This window comes from Cimex lectularius, unplaced genomic scaffold, assembly GCF_000648675.2.
Source record: "Cimex lectularius strain Harlan isolate CLEC.00 unplaced genomic scaffold, Clec_2.1 scaffold15, whole genome shotgun sequence".
Lineage (NCBI taxonomy): Eukaryota > Metazoa > Arthropoda > Insecta > Hemiptera > Cimicidae > Cimex > Cimex lectularius.
This window is the reverse complement of record NW_019392667.1, coordinates 909,348-931,698: the sequence shown is the minus strand read 5'-3', so window position 1 is coordinate 931,698 and position 22,351 is coordinate 909,348. Positions and strand designations below refer to the sequence as shown.

Genomic DNA, 22,351 nt, shown 5'->3' with positions numbered 1-22,351 from the left:
TTCATTACAATTAATTAAGGTTTTAGTTGAGATGAAAAAAGTCAATGGCACAAGCGGGATTCGAACCCACGATCTTCGGCTAGATACGCCGCTGCTCTACCACTTGAGCTATCGTGACTTCGATCCTTAATTAATTGTAATTTACAACAATATTCATTCTATAATATAATGTATGTTTTTTGTGAAGTGGCATTCCAACCAATGGCTAGAAAAAAATACACAACTACATACATTATACTATAGATAATTAAACCAGCTAAAAATAAAAAATATTTCATATTAATTCTAACATGTTTCAAATATCAACAACAAAAATTGAAAAATGCTGAAAAAATAGCTCAGTTTGTTAAAGTTTAATCAAAGTTAAAATAAAATGATTATAATTAAATTTTAATATATAATTACCTGCTTTAGGTTGCTGAATTTCCTGATGAGTTTTTTTTTTCCAGAGGCTGAATATTTTTAATTCTAATTTTAATTTCTTATGTTCTTGTGTGTGTATAAAAATTGTAATGTAAAAGAGGTTTACAAAATAGTACACAAAAAATAATTATTAACTAATTTATTGTTTAGGATAGACTAAAATTAATTTTATATGGTTTAACACTTGTTACAGTTTTATTTATTTATGAGATGGAGAACTTTTCTGAAAACTCAAAATACATGCATTGTTCCCCATGAAAAATAATTGTATTTTTTCCACCATAACATCGATAAGAGAAATTAAATATTTTAATAACATATCACAGGGGTAAAAAGAAAACAGTTACAAATAAAACAAAATCGTTAAAACTATAAATAAATTCGACAGCCTGGGAAGACGAGTTGTACAATTAAAATTATAATTTAATTAAGTAAAAAACGTACTCGCTTCACTTTTCTGTCTATTGAGAGGGCTCATAGTTAACTCAGGGATAGTTAACTTATGGCGCTCGCACTCGTAGGATCCTCAGGATTGGCCGGACTTTTTATTTGAATAGATGTTTCGCATAATACCAAATCCTGAAGAAATACTCGTTTCTCCTAAGGAGAGATGATTTCGCATAGCTATGGATGTCAGGGTCCATTCCAGCCTCTCTCATCCATGATTGTGTCGTTGTGGTTGTGAACGAGAGAGACGGAGTGTCCTTGTCTTGGCGAGAGTCTTCAACATCCATATCCTCATCTCCGGCTACAAAAATAAAAAATTAGCTTCGTAAATACCTAAACTTTAAAAAGACTAAACTTTAAAAAAAATGTAAGCTTAGGATATTTTTTTTCCAATTTGTTCTGGTATTTACATAAACATATTCTATACAATAAGCTACATGATCAGTGCTTATTTAGTATATTGCATCTTGTATTTTACTGATTTTATCCCGAAACATTATTGAATTTTAATTAAATGTCTGTTTGAATGTAGTAATATTTTATTACCTGCCGGTCGTATTACTTTGAAAGGTTCATCAGATTCAAGCGGGTCACTCAAACCCACTTCATTTCGAGCATAAATTCGTATTAAATATTCGTGGTCCTCCTGTAAATTTAAAGTCTGTAGTAAAAAAGGAAAATAAATCTGAAGAAACTAACGGAAATGTTAGTTACCTGTAGTTCTTTGATTGTAAGCTTTTGAATATCGGCTCCTACTCTTCCCACTTCTATCCACATAGTCTTCTTGATATCACGGACGGCAATTTTATAAGCTTCAATTGGCGCACCGCCATCTCGTTCCGGAATACCCCATGCAACCATGACTGAGTTGGCTCCGGTTGATCTGATTTCAAGAGGTGCAGTCGGCGGTGATGGCACAGCTGAAAATTACATAAAATCAGTTCTGTATAAAGTAATTCTAGACTATAAAGGCTTACTGGCATGAGTCTTAAGGCTGACTAGACTTGTCGTCGTCGGTAGACTCAGACCAATTGCATTTTCTGCAAATACCCTGAAGTAAAATTCAGACTTCTCTTTGAGATTTTCTATCGTGTAGGTTGTCACGCTTGCATCAAGAGTGACCACCTTTATCCATTCACTGGTTCCATTAGGCTGCTTCTCAATAACATAGCCTAAATTCAAATAAATGTTTTTTTTGTAATTTTTTCTTCAGATTCTCAGCGTGTTTTTCATATAATTTACCTGTGAGCTCAGATCCACCGTTTGACGTTGGGGGCTCCCACTGGATCGTTACACTCTTACTTGCAATATTCATGACTAAAATATTATTTGGTGGTGAAGGAGGTGCTGGAAAATGTTAATTTTTTTCTTATTTAACATGTTTTAAAATACATTAGTGAAAAATATAACATTTATTCATTGTAGATTATGAAACATTCTATTAATTTTATATTGCAACAATACACTTTTCAAAAACTTACTTTTCAGTACTCCGGCTAAGATCGGCTCATCGGAATTGAGCGGTTCACTTAGACCGACTCTGTTTCTAGCTAATACCCGTATGTCATACTTCTCATCCTTCAAAAGATCAGTTATAACCATCTTCAGCTCTTTGGATGACCCCACCTGATAACGGAATTATTTAAATTTTTGTGTTTTTCAAGTATTTCAGTTATTACACACCTTTATCCAGTATGTTTCAGACGTTAGTTTCTTTTCAATGGAATAATCAATTATTGGGGTGCCTCCATCAGAAGATGGCTCTCCCCACGCGATAGTGCATGATGATTCAGTCATTCCAGTTATTTCCATAGGCCCAACAGGGGGAGATGGTTTGCCTACAAAACAAAAAAAATTAATTATTTGAAATAATATTTAATTAATTTAAAACAAAAAACATACTGAATTTAGATTTAATGGTAACTTGTTCACTCTCAAGTGGATCCGAAACGCCAACTGGATTAAGGGCGAAAATTCTGAACATGTATTCTGCGTTTGTCTGCAGCCTTTGCACAATGTACGAAGTCACATCCCTTTCAATATCAGCGACCTAACAATAACAACGATTATTTTTTTGCAAAACCTTTCTTTAAGTTTATCTAATATGAACCTTTGTCCAACTGGTCTTTCCGACTTCGCGTTTTTCCAGCGAATATTTAGAAATATCAATACCACCATCATCGGCAGGTGGTGTCCATTGTACAACCACAGATTCGGCTTCAACATCCTTGATCACAAGAGTCTCTGGTCTTCCAGGTTTATCTAATTGAGTTAAATACGCTTAATATAACATGTGCGAAGAAAAACTTAGTAAAATACATTTCATAATTTTAAAAATATACATTGTGCATTATTGTAAGAATTGTATTTTTTATTTTATAGTATACATAAATGATATTTATGGAAGCTTATTTGATAATGAAATGATTAGATGACAATTAATTAAGGTTTTTAGTTGAGATGAAAAAATGTTAATGGCACGAGAGGGATTCGAACCCACGACCTTCGGCTAGATACGCCGCTGCTCTTCCACCTGAGCTATCGTGACCTCGATCCACTCAGACATCAACTCCCCATCTCAACCCCAACTTATGAGTTTTCCCTCCTTTTTCCTTTATTTTTTTATATTTTTTTTGCTCAGGTGGTAGAGCAGCGGCGTATCTAGCCGAAGGTCATGGGTTTGAATCCCTCTCATGCCATTGACTTTTTTTTCATCTCAACTAAAAACCTTAATTAATTGTCATGTATTAATTGGTCAAGCGGACCACAAAAGTACTGAAGAAATGATTAGAGTTTAAATTTACCAATGACGCGTAGCTTGATATCCAGAGTTGCTGTGCCCGCTACATTTGTAGCTGTTACAGTGTAAGTTCCCGTGTCTTTTCTGTCTGTAGAATATATTGCAAGAGTAGTCGTGTTTTCATCTATATAAGTTGTCACACGTTTGTCTGTGGATAGCTGAGCACCATCTTTGCACCAAGTGATCTCTGGCTTGGGGAATCCAGTAAACTCCACGATCTGTTTTAGCTGTGAAGATACTGAACAGCGTTGCGATAGTTTCTCCTCGTCAATGTTGAGCGATGGTGCCTCTGTGAATATTTAAAAACAAGGAAATTTTTCCACATTAGTGGGTTTTTTAAATTTACCAGTAAAAATACTTACCTTGGACAAGAAGTTTGCAAGATGTTTCAGCAGTGCCAGCTGCATTGCTTGCTTTACAGCTGTACATGCCGCCGCTAGTTTCTACGACATTTTCAATAGTCAATTTAGCTATGTGATCTACGTAGCTTATTGTCTTAATCTTCAATCCTTTGCCATTTTTGAACCTAAAAATATAATAATTTTGAAGTGAAACAATCCTTAATGTTTTAATAATAACAAACCATTTGATCTCTGGATCGGGTAAACCAGTCACGACACAGCTCAGTGTGATAGACTTTCCAAGACCACATGATTTGTCTTCAAGTGGCTGCTTGAACATTGGTGGCTGTGAAGATCCAGGCATTTCGATTTTGACGTATTTAGATGATTCTGACACTTTGCCTTTTCCTACTGCATTAACGGCAGACACACGGAAGTTATATTCATGTCCTTTTATCACTTCAGTGACTTTGTAAGTTTGTTCGACAATATTTGAAATCTCACGCCAGCTAAAACATTATTTTACAGTTGTGTGAAAATATTAAAAAAAAAGAAATGTTCATACGTTAAAAATTCTTCTTTGTCGTGATGTTCCAAAACATAGGATGTGATTGGTGAGTTTCCATCATTCTTCGGTTCTTTCCAGTGAAGGGTTACAGATTTATCAGTTACTTCAACCACTTCGGGTGTACCAGGTGCATCAGGAACTTCTACAAATCAAATAATGCACAATTATTAATAACACAGAATAACGAGGCAGTGAAATCTGCTATTTCATTGTTTTTAACATGACCAACACATTTCGTTTTAACAATTCTTACCGATTATTATTAATGTGAGTTCAGCTGAAGCTTCACCAACGCTGTTCTTCAGTTTTAGCGTGTAACTTCCTACATCGCTTTCTTCAACCTTCTTGATTGTAAGAGATGCTTCACCTTCTTCTACTCTGCTTTGAATTCTCTTAGAAGGCTTGATGACAGTGCTATTGACTGTCCATTCTTCACTTGGCTGAGGTGTCGCTGTGAATTTAACTGTTATTGTGACATCTTCTCCTTTCTGCACCTTATATTCTTTCTTTCCAGGAATAATTTTAGGTGCTGTCTCTATAACTAAACAAAAGAACACAACACGTTTACAATTTGTACAACTAATAATATTAAATCATCGACAATGCTTTCTTACCTTCAATTTTCAGTTTTGAAACTGTTCTGACATTTAGTGCCATGCAAGAAATGTCTGATTGATCTTCTAGTGTAACTTTTTTAATTATAAGCTTCCTCATAGTGCCAGATGATGTGATGATATAACGATCAGAAGGTTTGATCTCTTTACCTTTCCTAAGTAAAAAAAATAATATTATTTCTAACATACAAGCACACAAATGAATAAAATGATATTTACTTAAACCATTTAACGTCAACATCAGGCTTGGAAAGCTCAACGACAAATTCTGCATCAGAACCAACAGGCACCATAGTCACATCAGGGAGTCTTGTTACAAATTCAATTTCAGGTTCTAAATTTAAACGTTGCAATTAGACCAAATGTAAAAACATTGTTTTAAATCAATAAAAACTTACCTTCAACAGTAAGTTTTGCTTTAGAAACCTGTTCGCCAACTTTACACGAGTAGACACCAGCATCATTTTCCTCGACTTGGTAGATTTTCAATTTTTGCCTTTTACCGTCGATTGACAACTGTACATGTTCTGAGAAATGTAGTTCAACATCGTCCTTGAACCAGCGGACAAGAGCATCTCCTTTCGTCAGTTCAACCTCAAACGAAGCTTTCTCACCTTTAGGTACACTGGTGTCTTGTAAGTGGGAGCAGATTTCTGGTGGCAATTCTAAAAGAAACAAGGAAAAAAAAGGACTCAATAAATAATGCTGGTTCAGCATGAGTTAACCAACTTGAAGATCAATGCCGAGCTACAGTTTTAAAATATATATTGTTGGGACTTACCAATTACAGTAACCTCTGCAGAACACTCATCACCATCAAGCTGGCATGTATATTCTCCTTCATCATGAACAGATGTACTTCTGATGAACAATTTGTGAACTGTACCGCGTTTTTCCATTTCAATTTTACCAGGTTTAGCCTCAAGAGGTAATCCATCCTGGAATTTAATATTGATTAGATTAAAAATTAGGTTATAAAACCTTTAGTAAAACTTAAGTAGAATACTAAATCTAAAATAATTAATTTGTCAATAGGGATTTTTAAATTTTCTTTAGAAGTTTGAAATCTTACTTTTTGCCACAGAACTTTGGCCGTATCAGATGTCACTTCAACTTCAAGGACTGCACATTCAAGTTCTTTGACTTCGTAATCCTCAAGTTTTCGTACAAATTCTGGTTTAACCTCTGAAATCGAACAAAATATAATTAGAATACAATAGAACGATGTCAATTACCAAAGCATACCATGTACGACAAGGTCTGTCTGCGTTTTTTGATCTTTGACCGAACAAGTATATTCTCCCTGATCTTTTGGCGTGGCTCTCTTTATGACGAGTTTTTGTAATCTTCCTTCTTGGATGATATCTCTGTTGTCCATTCCACTCAGCTCTTTTCCATTATGGAACCAAGTGGTTGAAACCGTGTGAGACGTTTCACACTCGAGGGTGATTGTACACGTTTCGTCGACTTCAACTTTTGGTGATAACTTTTTGGTAAAGGATCTAAACAAAATATCAGTATATCTTAAAACAACTTGAGTATTATTAGAAATAATGCTGCTCGTAATCAGCAAAATGTTAATCGACATAATCAAAAATCAGCGATAAGGTGAATTTGTAAGAAAGAAAAACACTCAGTTCCTTAATCAAGCTTTCAAGGAATATATCCACTTCATCAGGACACTGAAACAATTTTTAATAATTTACACGATAAACAAATATATCGTTTGTGTTAACACAAAACATTAATATCTACATAAAATATTTTTAATGTTTTGTGTTTGAAAATAATGAATCCACCCATCCATTCTGCATAACAATTAAATTAAAGAAAATCATTAACAGTAGTTTCAGAATCCTGATGAAGTGGATAGTATTCTGCAAAAGAATGGAGTAGGAACTGAATATTTTTATTTATTTCAAATTCACTCTATCTCTGCTTTTTTCTAGTCTGATAACAATAACATCAGCAAATTTATAGAAAAAATTGCAGTAATTTAATATAATCGGTGGAATGAGTCTGTGACTTACACTTTGGCAACATCAACGACAACTCTTGCGCCGTGAGTAGCTGACCCGGCTGAGTTTGTAGCGACGCATTTATAATCGCCTGCATCTTGTTCAGAATCAGCGTCGACAATTTCAAGCAATATTTGCTCACCGTCAAACATTTCAGTTATCCTCAGTGATGCTAAAAGTGTTTTGTTATTTCTGAAAGCCAATGTAATTTTTAATAAATAATTTTCTTCAAGGTGTTTATTTTTTAATATAAAGCATACCTGAACCATGTAACCGTAGGAATTGGATTTGCGACCACTTTTGCTTTTAATTTAATCGTTCCTTTCTCGCGTACTTTAACTTCTTCAAATCTTTCAATGAACAGTGGTGCTTGTAGTTTATATTTTTCTAAAATAAAAGAAGTGAAATTACACTTGAAAATTAAGTGAAAGATATATTTTTGTAATAAACCTACAAGATTTGGACGATCAAACAAAATATAAACATATAAATTTTTAGTTTTTCAATGGTCTACAAACCCTTAAGAATTTGAAGAATTTTTTTTCTTCTTACAGAAAAAAAAGAGGTAGTATTTACTGCTCATGCTGAATCAACTAGTTGTCGTTGATATTTGAAAAGTTAGAAAACCAAGCCAAGCCGATGAAAAAATAAAAAAACAAATTTTAATATTTCTGAGTTTGTTTTAAAACAGAGAATAATAGATGATTCTATCAATAAGCTTATAATGTAAAATAATGTAAATCAAACAACGGAAACATTTTATAGAACTTATATTTTAATAAATGTACATGTATGTTTTAACACACTATGTTTATGTATCCCTGTGTATTTGCTTGTTTTTACTCCCACCATTGCTGAGACTTCTGTTATGTTTCCTAAAGCTCTTTTCTTACGTTTTGATACCTAGCAGATTTTCTAGGCTTTGCTGTTTTTAGTCTTGTGTAAAAATTAATGATTTTATTAAGTAAAAGCAAGTTAGAAAAAATTAGTAGCCAATTTTGCACAATTTTTTAATCTAGTATATAACTGTCTCTTGGCTAGAACTTTTTTTTTCTTTTTCCAAAAAACGTCTTCTTTTAGTAATTGGCCATGTTTAATTCAGATTTATTATCCAGTTTCTGGTTGTTAGTCTTTTTTTTCATTATGCCTTCTTAAGCGAATTCTATTTATTTTTGGTTTAGAAGAATGGCATTTGGTTTTAGTTGGTATAATGAGTTTCAATTTGTTGCCAAGTGATTAATTTGGGTAGTTTATACCGTTGATTCAGTTTTATTCCGTTGAATCGAGTCTGGGATTCCAAGGAAGTTTATTTTTAATGTAAATATTGGACGACATTGGTTGCTGGAAGAGGAACAGAATTGTAGCAGATTAGAGAATAGGTGACACATTTAAGGGTGTCATTTACTGAGATTTGATTTCTTTCATTGAGTTTGATCTTGTTTTTTTATAACTATTCTCCCAAACAGGAGAGATAGTCCTCAGGCTATCTGAAGGCTCTTGGTCTGGGCATTTTTTAAATTGAAGTAGAAACGAATCCAGTAATCTCTTTCTGGCGTTGGATGACAACGTACTCAATTTTTTTAAATCAATGGTAATGATTTTAGATTTCATCAGTGTACTCACGGGCAACAGCAGTACAAATATAAGTACATGTGATATTAAAATATTTATCATTAATTAGTTCAGGTTAAACTAATTAGCTAAATCATGCAAAAGCGGAGAGAAAGAGTACCGTCTACAGCATTATCTTGTATTGCAACTTTTTAAGATAGAAAATATAATCCATATCAATTTATACAAGAAATTTAAATACAAGCATCAAACTTAAATAAAGCTGTTTATATATATTTAAAAAATGAAATAAAATAAAATAAAAAAATGGCTATTTGCAAATGAAAATTGTAAAGTTAGTACATTCCAAAAAATAAAATTAAAAAATTTGTGTAAACCACACCCCTCTGAATATGTCAATATTTTATTGCAAAATATAGTATTTTTCACTGTTCATTTATTGCAAAATATGTCTTACTATGTACTTAGTACAAATAAAATCTATCACCAATGTTTATAAAATGGTCAATATTTATAAAACTCAAAATTATTAATTGATTTGCAACATTCACACATTGAAAAAAAGAAGTTTAATTTCTTACCATGAACAATGACTTGTGCAGTTGTGGTAGCTTTTCCATGCGGATTGGACACTTCAAGAGTGTACTTTCCTGCATCTGTTAACTTTGCGTTGCGGATTACTGCTGTGTACACATCCCCTGATGTGGACGTTTCTAATTTTACAGGTTTGCCATCTTTCAGCCACACCACTTTTGGAGCAGGCACTCCTGTTACACGGGCAGTCAGTACGATGCCATCATCCTCGGCAACTGCGATGTCTTTGAGCCTGTCAACAACCACTGGGCTTTCCGGCTCCCCGGTCTTGATCTGAACAAAATTTGTAAATTGTCTTAAACTGCTCAAAACATTGCGAGATATTGTTTATAAACCTTTAAAAACGTATCGACTGTGGCTTCCCCTTCTCTATTTTTAGCTAATATCGTGTATGATCCCTCCTGTTCTTGTTTTACCTTAGTTATCTTCATAGTGCTTACATACGTATGCATATCAGATTGTAATGTGACTTTAAGGTTTGAAGTTTGTTTAACAGGTTTGCCGTTAAAAAACCATATTACGTCTGGCTCCGGGACAGCAACCAATCTGACTTCCATCTCAACATCACTGCCTAAAGGAACAACCTTTGCCTTCGGCTTTTGAGAGAAGGTGGGTGGCATTCCTTCGAGAATATCCGCCAATGACGATTCCCTAAAATGTGTGCACATTTATTATTCAGATGGCTGTTACAATACCATTTTTTTTCTAAATTTTCTACCTAGAAAGGCTTTTTCTTGAAAGCCCAGTTGTGTCTGATCCATGTTTCGACAAAGGTGTTTCAATAATGAGCTCTGTTGAGCTAGAAGCAAAACCTGCGGCGTTCTTTGCAACACAAGTAAAAGTACCAGCATCCTCAATAAAAACTTCTTTTATAATCAATGTGGCAACATTGTCATCATCGTAGTAAATCTAAAATTTGTGTTTATTAATAATTATTATATTAGAATATATAATTAGATAAAAATTAATACTTGGATTTCATTTGAAGGTTTGATTATTGCAGTTTGCCTAAACCACGTTATTTGAGGTCTTGGATTTCCTTCAACCTTACACTCAAACTGGACAGTGGCTCCATCAGGGGCATAAACAGGTTGCAGCTTTTCAGTAAATTTAGGTGCAAAAACATCCTCTCTTGGGCCTGGTTCTTAAGAAGAAACAAAAAGTTCTTCTATTACATATATTTACATGAACATAAAATCCCACAAAGAAGTTTAAACACGACGAAATTAATTTTAATTCAAAACCTAATTTATTATAATTATTCACACTGAAATAGTCATAACAATAATTAAGCAGAGGAAATTTACTTTCAAAGACCAGAAGTTTGTCTATTTTTTCATGAAGCTTCTTCTGTACGTAGAGTTTGTAAGATGGTTCATCTCTCAGATAAACGGCAGGCACCCAGCCTTTCTCGTCAGTCAGATTTTTGCGAACGAACCACCAATCAGAATTGTTGCTCTCTGATAAAATGGTTTCAATTATTAAAGCTTGCTTGAACTAAGTTTTTTTAATAGGACTTACCAATTACAAAAACTTTTTCTCCCTCAACCAAGTTAAGCGCATCTTCTGTCTCGGCGATGTACGAACAGATTGAGAACAATGGTGTTCCTACTATCTCAGTCACCTTCTTGTCACCTTTTGTTTAACAAAAATATTAATTATTTTTTTGTGTTTGTTTATTTATATTTTATTAATTGGATTGAGTAATGAAATTTCGACTATTTACCAGTTGACGACTCTTCAACAATCTTTGTAATCTGCAGTGATGCTTCTTCTGTAAAAATTAGCAATTTGCAGTCAGTTTTTTTCCTATTATGTTTTCCCCTCAAGATTACTTTGAAAATTTACGTGTATAATTTATAAGAGGGAATTTTAGATGTTTATGTTTCTATGTGTGTAATATTTGTAGAAAAAATGTTTAATAAAAAATTGAACAGAATGTGTTTGTGATTACAAACCCCCCTTTCTTGTTATTTATTATTATGGTTAATTTGAATGTTAGATATGTTAATTTAACAACAATTACCAGTTAAAAATATCTAGATAATATATAAAATTTGTTCTATCTTCAGAAAATGCAGTTAGTACATAACTAAATACTTACGAAGAAATATAATGTAGAAAAATAAGCAGTAAAAAAAGCTAAAGCTAAGCAGAAAAATAAATAATTATATAATATAATAACTACAGCATTTAAAATAGATAAGAGCTGTTTAATGTTACATAACTAAAGCAAAAGTTGCTGCCATAGTTTTAACTCTCCTAATACCAAGATTATTGTCTTAACGATAACTATTGATGATGTACACATTTTTTGCAAGGCATTCATGACTTTTTCCATCTATACAATGAGAGCTAAATTAAGTAGATATTATTTTAAAAATGCAGTAGGATTTTTCCTTCTTAAATAGTATGAAAAATGAAGTTAGTTTCCTTTCACAACTCATGGTGTTTAAAGCATTCTAAAGTGAAGGTCAAAAATCTCATCGAAAACTTAGTCAGACTTAGTTAATGAGCTGATCGAACGGAATTTGACCTTATGTGAAACAGAAAAATTTCTGAATTTCTGCTTCCAAGAAGCTGGACTTTACACTCGTTAATTTTTGATTTACAAGTTGAGTCAACCTTATTCTCATGTGCAATCCTAAAGAAAAACAGGCCTAATTTTGAGCCTTTCAGGCTGACAGGTAACCATACAAACCTGTGAGCCAAAAACATCTCAAAGGTGCAACTGAAATTATTCTTTAAGAGATTTCTTCCTGTATAATTAATCTTTCAGGCGATCTGGCAGTTCTAAAGGCTCTCTAAACCTACAAAATTGCCTCAAAACTTATCTGAAGCTGCCTTAATACCCTCGAAAAATTGGGATCTTCAAATAGCCCGACAGTGGGTCATGAGGGAATTGAAGCAATGAGGTAGCAGATATACATGCTTAAAAAAGAAGGTTCTGAACAACCAACAGGCCCAAACCCAAATAATAAACTACAGCCACATTAAAAGAGAACTGGAATCTTGGGTAAGTAACAAAAATAATAAATGCTAGGAGAAAAGTCCAAGCATGAGGCAAGCAAAAAGATTTTATCAGAAAGGAATTAAAAACTCTAACCAGCATATTTATCTGTCATACTCCAGTTAAATATCAAATCCAAAAAAGACCAATGTTGATTATGTCTAGAAGAAACATAAAACAATCTTGATACCATTCCTGTGATAAGAATTCTTTACTTCATAAAAGAAACAGACATTTGTCAAGAAATTCATTAGTAGAGAATGGTACAATAGAGGAACGTTTAAGTGCTAAAGGATTGAATTCTTATCACTCAATAAAATTAAACCACCCCAGAACCATCATCGAATATCATATCAGATGAATTACATGTTCTTAAAAATGCAAAATACATAGTTTGCAAAATGTGAATAATTTTGTTTTTCTTTAAATTACCAGCAGATTAAGTTTTAAAAAAATCTATTGCCCCAGTTTCTATGTAGAGATACTCTAAATAGGCTTAAATACTTTATACTTCAGTTTTTTGATATATACGTGAAAAAAGAAATGCAAATTGAGGAAAGAAGCAGTTCTAAAAAAAGAAGCCCTGTGGTTTTTGATGCTTTACATAGGAGAGTTAATAACTACAAACAGGGATTAATCTTATATGTTTCGATTCATAGAAGCATTAATAAAAGCAGAAAAATAAGTGTTTTATCTTTATGACTCACTGTTGCTACTGTATTATTTGTAATTAAATTTTAAAAAGAGTTGGATTATATTGTAAATAGGCAGCATTTTTTTAAGGTGTTTAGCAACTTGGTTGAGCTAAAGTATAAGAAAGCATTGTAAATTGCGAATTGTCATTCAACAGAGGTTTAAGGTTAAAATTTTACTATAATTATTTTACCTGTAAAATTTTTTTTGCATTGTAACAAAATAAAAAGTACTTTTCATATTGAACAGCGGTACGACTTAATTCAAAATCAAAATTAATTCAGGATGCTACAAATCATGATGTATTTGAATGGATTTAAATATTTTTTTATATTTTAATACATGAATAGCAATATATCTATTGAATGACAAAAAAAAAGAAGCATGTAATACTGCAAAGCCCCCATTGAAAATAAAATTATAAAAATATTTACCTTGGTGGAAACTTTGTATTGTAGGTTTTGATGGCTTCCTCTTCACTTTTAATTCTAGGGATTCTTCCTCATAAACGATAGACTCTTTTCGGGGTTTTCTTAAGCCCAATTGTATTTCTTCCTCAACCTCTTGGACACTGTACTGAGATGTAGATGATTTTCTTCTTAGCGGAAAACGTATACTTTCTGGTCCTTCATCAACCTCTTCCCTGATAATTATTGTCTCTGAACTAGCCTCTTCCTCGAATGATAATGGTTTCTTTTTTCTTGGAAGTTTAACTTTCCCAGTCATCTCGATTTCCTCTTCCTCATAACTACCAATTCTCACTTTGAATTCTTGTTCCACCTCCTCTTTCTTTGTTATTCTAGGTTTTGGCTTTTTAAGTCCAATTTGTACTTGTTCTTCTTTAACTTCTTCAATTGAGTATTGAGTCATAGAAGGTTTTCTTTTAACTGGCAGCTGGACTTCTTCTTTTTCTTCTTCTTCTTCTTTTTGAATGAAAATAGTTTCAGAACTTGCTTCCTCGGCAAAGGAAAGCTTCTTTTTTCTGGGTAACTTTACTTTCCCTGTCATTTCTACTTCCTCCTCTTCATATGTGCCTAACCTGATTTTAAATTCTTGTTCTACTTCTTCTTTGTGTTTTTCTTTCTTTGGAACATATGTTACAGACTCAACAATTTCTTCCTCTTGCACTTGAGGCTTTTTAGGTTTTTTTAGAGTTATTGCTTGTGAGCTTTCCTCTTGTATACTTGGCCTTTTAGGTTTCTTTAAAACAAATTGTGCTTCTTCAGGCTCTACGGTTTCAGTTTTTTGGATTGTAAGCTCCTCACTTTCTTCAGATACTGAAAATTTCTTTTTTGGTGTTTTTGGTTTAATTACTACAGCCTCACTTGTTACTTCTTCTTTGACAGCTGGTTTTAATTTACTTATCGTTATTTCTTCATTTATATCACTTTCTTTTACTGGCTTTTTGAGAGTTTTAGTTAACGTAAATTCTTCAGTAATATCTTCTACTGGTGCAACTTTTTTCAATGTAACTTCTTCTTCCGGCTGAGAAACCTCTTCTGGTTTTTGTGTAAATATGACTTTTAACATCGTTTCTTCTTCGGGCTTACGTTCTTTTGGCTTTTTCTTTTTAAGAGTTACAACTTCTGAGGATGTTTCTACAATTTCTTTTGATGGTTCTTCTGTTTTTATAACTATTTCTGCTTCTGCCTCTTCTATTAGGACAGGTTTTGGTTTAGGTGCTTTCTTTTTTAGTGTGATACTGTCTGAAGCTTCTTCTTCTGTATAAATTTCCTCAACTTTTTTAAGAACCACTTCAGTTTCGACATTTTCTTCCAAACTAGGTTTGCTAGGCTTCCTCAGTGTTATGGTGGTTGGTATTTCTTCTTCTTCCCCAGGAGACTTTTTCTTAGGTACTTTCTTTTTTATAGAAATCTTTTCAGGCTCTTCTTCTTGTGGCTTTTCTTTGAGTTTAGGCAAAGATAGTTCTGCCACCACCTCTTCAGGCTTCTCATCTTCTGGTTTTTCTTTAACAAATGGCTTGAGTACAACTTCTTCTGGTTCTGGTTTCTCTAAATCCTTAGGCTTTGGCTTTCTTAAAGTTATGTCTTTAGGTTCATCCTCAGGCTGAGGCTTACCTTTACCAAGAATTATCTTTTTTTCTTCTGTAGGTTCCTCAGGCATCTTTTCCTTAGGTTTCTTTAGTTTAGGTTTTGGTTCTTCTAAAGATTTTTCTTTTACCTCTTGATCAACATTTGGTTTTTCAGGTTTTTCAATTGGTATGTCATCAAATTTGAATTCTTCCAGTGGTTTCAATTCTTCAGTAGGTTTTATTGGTTTAGGCACTTTCTCGGGTTGTTTTTCTGTTACTTCCTTTGGCTTGGGTTTTATTGTGACTTCTTCTTCCTCTTGAGGTTTTGGTGTAACTTTCCGTAATTTTATCTGTTCAGGCTCGGAAACTACCTCTTCTAATTTGCCTTTTCCTAATTTCAACTTTACTGTTTCTTCTGGTTCAGGAACAGACACAGATGGCCTGGGACGTGGTTTAACTACCTTTTCAGGTGTTTCCTCACAAGGTTCTTTTTCTTCCACATACGGCTCATATTTTTCCAAAACTGTTTCTTCCTTTTCAGGAAGTTTAGGTTTTTTCACTTTAGTTTTAATAACCTTGATAGCTTCTTTGGCGTTTCTGGAAAGTACACCCTGATCCAGAGTTACCTTCGGAAGATCTGTAAAAACTGCTTTAAGCTCTTCTGGAGGATAATTAATTCTAGTAATACGACTTTTAAGAAGAAGACGCTTTGGTTCTTTTGGTTTAACCTCAGGTTTTGGAGTGGCAGATGATTTCCTTAGTTTTACTGTTGTGAATAATGGTTGTTCAGGGGTAATTTCTTGCATCTTGATTTTACTAGGTTTGACCTCTTTCCTTTCAATTTTTTGTGGCACCAGCTTAGGTTTATCTTTTGGTTTTTCAGGTTTTTCAGGTTCTTCGGGAACTGGTATAGGTTCTTCAACCAATGGAAGAGGTATTTCAACTGGTTTTGGCTCCTCTNTTCTTTGCATTCTGCTTTTGAGTAAAAATTTTGGTAATTCTGCTTTTGGCTTTTCTACTTTCTTTTCAGGTATTTTAACTTTTTTAAGTTTAATTGAAAAGGGCTGTTCAGGTTTTAGTTCTTCTACTTTCAGTTTTTTAGGTTGCACTTGTTTTACTTCTACCTTTTCAATAGTACTTTTCACCAATTTTTTAGGTTTTTCTGGTTTGGGAATTTCTTCTGGTTTCTCAAGTTCTTTCTTTGGTTCTTCTGGCTCTTCTTCTTGTTCTTTGTCAGCAGGCTTTTTGTGAGGTTTAGTAACAGTTCTTCTTTTCTTTTCCTTCTTTTCTTTATCAGGAACATACTGTACTTCTTCACCAGCCAACAAACCACCTTCATCTGGTGTTGACTCTTCAGGTTCTTCAACTGTTGACTGTGGTTCTTTAGGAATATCTTTTACCTCGGGTTGTGGCATTTCATCTGGTTTTTGTTCCTCTACTGCTTTAGTATCATCAACCAGAATATCTGTTGGCTCTTTCACTTTTTTATCCTCAGAAATTTGTTCAGGTTTTTCTTCATCTAATTTGGGTACATCACATGTCATATCCTGTGGCTGTTTGTGTTTCTCTTCAACAGGTTGTTTGGTAGTCTTCTTAACTAATTTAGTTTTCTTCTTTTTGGGCTCATCGATTTCTGGTTTCTCTACTTTTGGAGTTTTCGCATCAACTTTTCTCAATATTTCAGCCAACAAACCACCTTCTTCTGGCTTTGTCAATTCTTCAGGCTGTTCCAGTGTTGGCACTGTTTCAACAGTACCTGCTGGTAAATCTTTTTCTGTTGGCTGTGTTTCTTCAGGTTTTTTTTCTTCTTCTGATTTAGTATCATCTTTTAATGGTTGGGTTGGCTGTTTCTTTTTCTTCTTTTGTTTGACATCTACTGAGAATTCTACTTTTTCCACTTCTTCCTCAGGCCGTTCTATGTCCATAGGTTTTGGTTTACCAAGGGAAATTTCTTTTTCTTCAAGGTCTGGAGTTGGTTTTTCTTTTTCAAATGGCTTTAGTTTAATAGTTTCTGGTTCTTCAGGATGTTTAGGGCCTTGTTTCTTTTTAAGTGTAATTTCTTGCTCTGGCTCTGGTTCTTTCGGCTTTCCTTTCCCAAGTACAATAGTTTTTTGCTCAAGTATATCAGTTGGTTTGGTTTCTTTTGGTTTCTTCATCACTTTTGTTTTTTCTTCTGGTTCTGGTTCTTCAGGAGCTTTTTCAGGGACAATGACTTGTTTCTCTACATCTGTTGGCTCTCCTGTACTAATTGGCTTGATTGGTTTCAATTTGAATGTTTGATCTTTTTCTTCTGATGGTTTTTTATCTAACTCAGGTTTAAGTTTTACAGGTTTCTTTTCTTCTTCTTCAGTCACTTCTTGAGGTTTCTTAGGTATTTTTTTCAAAGCTACTGTTTCATGTTTTTCTTCTTCTTGAGGTATTTTCCCTTTACCTTTTTGTATTTTGATCATTGGTTCTTCTTTTTCCTCAACTGGCATTTTTACTTGTTTTTCTGGCTTGATATCTTCTGATTGTGTGGCTTCATGAGGTTGTTCTTCTTCATATGGGACATATTTTTCTAATTCAGTTTTTTCAATATCTGGTAATTTTACTTTCTTCACTTTTTTCTTCTTTATTTTTAAAGATTCTTCATAGTTTCGAGAAAGAATTCCACTATCAACTTGTACTGGCGAAAGTTCTGTTATTATTTGATGTTTAATCATTGGAGGATATTCAATTTTTTTAATTCTACTTTTAAGTAAAACTTTAGGGATTTCTTTTGGTTCCTCTTCTTTCTTGGGTATTGTAGAGGCTTTTCTTAATTTTATTGTTGCAAAAAGTGGTTGCTTTTCTTTTTCTTCATTGACTTTTATTTTTTGGGGCTTGGTTTCTTTCCTTTCAATTTTCATTGGGGTCAGTTTAACCTTTTCTGGCTTGTGTAGTTCTTCTTCAGGCTTTTTAGGACTCTCTTCAATTTTTTCTATAATTTCTTTTGGTTCTTCTGGCTCCAAAACTTCTTCCTCCTTCTTTTCAGGTGCTCTTTTCTTCTTCATTTTTTTGGGAAGCTTTTCTTTTATTTCAGGTTGTTCCACTTCGGTTGTTTTCATTGGCTCTTCAGTTGTTTTCACATCCTCTTCAGTTGTTTTCACAGCCTCTTCAGTTGTTTTCATTGGTTCTTCAGTTTTTGGAAAATCTCTCTGCTCAGGCTTACTGACAACTAACTCACATTGCGGTTCTTTTGTACTATCTTTGTCAATTTTCTCCTTTCTCTGTGTTGGACCTGTGAACATTTTAGAATCCACATCAGTCTCAGTCAAATGTTTGAAGGCATCTGTGTGTAATATACCTGCTTGTTCGTGTGATATTTTTTCATGTGAAAATTGGTCTTCTTTTGTTGTTACTGTAATATCTGTTGTTAGAAGTGCCTCCTGTTGTTTTGGAATTGTTTGAGGCATGTATGTATCCTCCATATCTTCAGAAGACTGTTCTAATTTCATGGTTTGTTGAGTAGATTGCAGAGTAGTTTGTGGAACTTCATGTGATGTTTTTGACTCTTTTGTAAAATATGGATGTGACGTTTCAATATTTGTCATTTCCACAGGTTCTTCCAAGCTTCCAGAAATAATTTCATATTGTTTGCTTATGTTTGTGGTTTGTGTTGGACTTTTTGATTTATGTTCAATCAGGTTTGCATCATCAAGATGTTCATAGTTGTCTTGCGGGATGTTTGTGAGACTTACCTTATTTGAAGGATAGTTTTCTGCACTCTCACCTTTTTTGGTTAATGGAACTCTCGTTAAGGCCTTTGTCTCTGATTGAATTTTTATGTCCGATAATTCTTTTTTACTTAACTCTTTCTGTGGCAATTTTTTAAGTACTACAATATCAGAACTATCATCTATTTTACCTTTTAGGGCCTGGGCCTTTTTCAAAGTAACTGTTTCATTATGAATAACATCGTGTGAAATTTTACCCTCATCAATAATAAATTCTACAGGTTTATCATCTTGAACCAATGGTTTCGGTTTCTCATCTGGCTTTTGTGAAATTATTGTATGCTCACTAACTTTTTCAGGCTTTTCAAAGTCTCCAGGTAGTTCATATTTTGGTAAAGTAACCTCAGTTATTTGAGTAACCTTTTTCTCAGGTTTAGGTTCTTCAACCAATGGAAGAGGTATTTCAACTGGTTTTGGCTCCTCTTGTTTTTCTTCTTCTGGTGTTGGTTTCTCCTCAACCTCTTCATCCGGCATATCTTTCTCTGAGGTCTCTGCTGGTGAGTCTTTCTTCTTTTTCACTTTTTTTACTTTTACTTTTTCCAGTTTTTTGACAGTCTTTTCTGTAGGGGATTTTGATTGAGGGATTTCTCCACAAAATTCTGTTTCTTTATCTGGCTTCTCTTCAGATGGTATTTTCTTAACAAAAGGTTTTAGTTTGATCGTTTCCGGTTCCTCTTCAGGTTTATCTCTGATGGGTATTTTAAATTTAACATCTTCTTCTGGGACCGAATCCAGTGTTTTGCCTTTTCCTAAAACTAGTGATCGTTCCGGAGAAGGTTGTTTAACGGATTCAGGTTTTGGTTTAGATTTCTTTTTAGGCTTTTCCTCTGGAGCTTCTTTCTTCTCTTCACTAGGAGCAACTGGTTGTTTCTCTTCTTTCTCAGGCTCTTCAGGGAATGTGATATCTTCAATAGGACGTAGTTGTGTGTCACTGTCTTCCTTCACTGGTTTTACAACTTCAACTGCTTTTTCTTTAGGCTTTTTCTTTGTCTCCGAGCTATCAGGTTCATCATCTTTTTTCGGTTTTACTTTTTTCAATGTGACAGTTTCATCCTGTGAAACTTCATTGGGAAGTTTACCCTTTCCAAGAACGATTTTTACAGGTTCATCATCCTTGTGCTCTGGTGTTGGCTTCTCCACTGGTTTCTTTACAAGTACAGTAGCTTCTTCTTCTTTTTCAGGTTTAGGAATGTCAGTTGGTTCATAGGTCTCTAATGTGACATCTGGTTTTTTAGGTAACTTTTTCTTTACTGATTTACGTTTCACAACTTCTTCAGCTTCTTTATAGTTTCTAGACAATATTCCATTATCTAAAATGGGAGGTACAAGTTCAGTAATTTTCAATGAAAGCATACCAGGTGGGTAATTTATTCTTTGTATTCTGCTTTTGAGTAAAAATTTTGGTAATTCTGCCTTTGGCTTTTCTTCTTTCTTTTCAGGTATTTTAACTTTTTTAAGTTTAATTGAAAAGGGCTGTTCAGGTTTTAGCTCTTCTACTTTCAGTTTTTTAGGCTGCACTTGTTTTACTTCTCCCTTTTTAATACTACTTTCCACAATTTTTTTCGGTTTTTCTATTTTATGAAATTCTTCAGGATTTTCAAGGTTAGTCATAGGTACTTCAGACTCCTCACGATCTTTTTCAGCAGGCTTTTCATGAGTTTTAATAACACTTTTTCTTTGCTTCTCCTTCTTTTCTTTATCAGGAATATACGGTACTTCTTCACCAGCCAATAAACCACCTTCATCTGGTGTTGACTCTTCAGGTTCTTCAACTGCTGACGGCAGTTTCTCATGTTCTTTCTTTGGTTCTTCTGGCACATCTTCTTGTTCTTTTTGAGCAGGCTTTTTGCGAGGTTTAATAACAGTTTTTCGTTTCTTCTCCTTCTTTTCTTTATCAGGAACATACGGTACTTCTTCACCAGCCAACAAACCACCTTCATCTGGTGTTGACTCTTCAGGTTCTTCAACTGCTGACGGCAGTTTCTCAAGTTCTTTCTTAGGTCCTTCTTGCTCCTCTCCTTGTTCGTTTTCAGCAGGCATTTTGTGTGGTTTAATAACAGTTTTTCGTTTCTTCTCCTTCTTTTCTTTATCAGGAACATATGGTACTTCTTCACCAGCAAACAAAACACCTTCTTCCGGAATTGACTGTTCAGGTTCTTCAACTTTTGACTGCGGTTCTTTAGGAATATCTTTTACCTCTGTTTGGGGACTTTCATCTGGTTTTCGGTCCTCTACTACTTTAGTATCCTCAACCAGAATATGGGTTGGCTCTTTCACTTTTTTATCCTCAGAAATTTGTTCAAGTTTTTCTTCATCTAATTGGGGTACAACACCTGTCATATCCTGTGGCTGTTCGGATTTCTGTACAACAGGTTTTTTGGTAGTCTTCTTAACTAATTTAGTCTTCATTTTTTTGGACTCATCAATATCTGGTTTTGTTACTTTTCGAGATTTCTCATCCGCTCTTCTCAATATTTCAGCCAACAAACCACCTTCTTCTGGCTTTGTCAGTTCTTCAGGCTGTTCCAGGGTTGGCACTGTTTCAACAGTACCTGCTGGTGTATCTTTTGCAGTTGGTTGCGTTTCCGGTTGTGGCAGTTCCTCTGTCGTTTCAGACGGTTCGTCAACGTCTCTCGGTTTTTTCGGTCTCAAGACTTTCTTTACCTTTTTCGTCGTTGTTACCCTAGTTTCCTCTACCGGTTCCGTCCTTTCACTCTCTTTGACCGAGGTCTGCGTTTTGCCGTCTTTCACTTTGGTAATGCTTGTCCTTCTCTTGGTGACGAGGGTATCGTCTTTCACTGTTTCAGTGATGACTTCGGTCACGGTCGCTTTATCAAACTTATCCTCGACCAACGATGGTTCAATGGATCTAAGCACCGGAAGGAGAGCGGGCTGTTCCTCCACATCCACACCCTCCGACGGCGTTTCATCTACGACGGTAACATCTTCCTTTCCGTCCGGTTTTTCCTTTCTAACGACCCGACGTCTCTGCACTTTCTTTCTACCCTTGTCATCCGTTACGGTTGTCACTATTTCCGTCACGGTCACCTCTTCCGGTTGGTCTTCCCTAGGTACCGCTTTTTCCTGAACCGGTTGTGGCAGTTCCTCTGTCGTTTCAGACGGTTCGTCAACGTCTCTCGGTTTTTTCGGTCTCAAGACTCTCTTTACCTTTTTCGTCGTTGTTACCCTAGTTTCCTCTACCGGTTCCGTCCTTTCACTGACGTTTCCTTCTTTAGGTCGATCCGAAGGTTTCTTTGGTAATCTTCCTGTTTTATATGGCACAGAAAGCTTACCTGTTTCTTCCGTTTCTTTGCCATCATCCTGCATTGTTACTGGTGATAATTTTTTCCTTACATCTTGTGTTGTCTCGGCTTGTCGTGTAGTGATTTGTGTATCTTTTTTTGATGTTGTTCTTATGTCAGTATGGCTTTTATCTTCATCTGTAACATTTGTTTTAATGAGTTATTGATGTCATGTTAAGTTT

At 34.4% G+C, this 22,351-nt stretch overlaps 1 protein-coding gene across 1 annotated transcript in view; it reads right to left on the bottom strand.

The window, feature by feature from the left end:
* Positions 1–558: 558 nt before the first annotated feature.
* Positions 559–22,351, bottom strand: part of LOC106673577 (titin) — a 151,636-nt gene continuing 129,843 nt past the window's right edge. The window contains exons 92-122 of the mRNA XM_024225167.1: positions 22,161–22,307; positions 13,515–18,371; positions 11,104–11,151; positions 10,899–11,012; positions 10,685–10,837; positions 10,349–10,521; positions 10,096–10,286; positions 9,713–10,028; positions 9,365–9,650; positions 7,472–7,598; positions 7,224–7,403; positions 6,439–6,695; positions 6,266–6,378; positions 5,975–6,131; positions 5,592–5,858; positions 5,413–5,527; positions 5,194–5,348; positions 4,833–5,120; positions 4,577–4,721; positions 4,254–4,520; positions 4,033–4,196; positions 3,675–3,959; positions 2,981–3,132; positions 2,773–2,920; positions 2,554–2,708; positions 2,352–2,496; positions 2,113–2,217; positions 1,848–2,042; positions 1,585–1,790; positions 1,417–1,516; positions 559–1,171 (exon numbers count right to left, since the gene is read on the bottom strand). Of these exons, the coding sequence (XP_024080935.1) occupies positions 969–1,171; positions 1,417–1,516; positions 1,585–1,790; positions 1,848–2,042; positions 2,113–2,217; positions 2,352–2,496; positions 2,554–2,708; positions 2,773–2,920; positions 2,981–3,132; positions 3,675–3,959; positions 4,033–4,196; positions 4,254–4,520; positions 4,577–4,721; positions 4,833–5,120; positions 5,194–5,348; positions 5,413–5,527; positions 5,592–5,858; positions 5,975–6,131; positions 6,266–6,378; positions 6,439–6,695; positions 7,224–7,403; positions 7,472–7,598; positions 9,365–9,650; positions 9,713–10,028; positions 10,096–10,286; positions 10,349–10,521; positions 10,685–10,837; positions 10,899–11,012; positions 11,104–11,151; positions 13,515–18,371; positions 22,161–22,307 (10,214 nt within the window). The 3' untranslated portion in view covers positions 559–968. The remainder of the gene's footprint in view (positions 1,172–1,416; positions 1,517–1,584; positions 1,791–1,847; positions 2,043–2,112; positions 2,218–2,351; positions 2,497–2,553; positions 2,709–2,772; positions 2,921–2,980; positions 3,133–3,674; positions 3,960–4,032; positions 4,197–4,253; positions 4,521–4,576; positions 4,722–4,832; positions 5,121–5,193; positions 5,349–5,412; positions 5,528–5,591; positions 5,859–5,974; positions 6,132–6,265; positions 6,379–6,438; positions 6,696–7,223; positions 7,404–7,471; positions 7,599–9,364; positions 9,651–9,712; positions 10,029–10,095; positions 10,287–10,348; positions 10,522–10,684; positions 10,838–10,898; positions 11,013–11,103; positions 11,152–13,514; positions 18,372–22,160; positions 22,308–22,351) is intronic.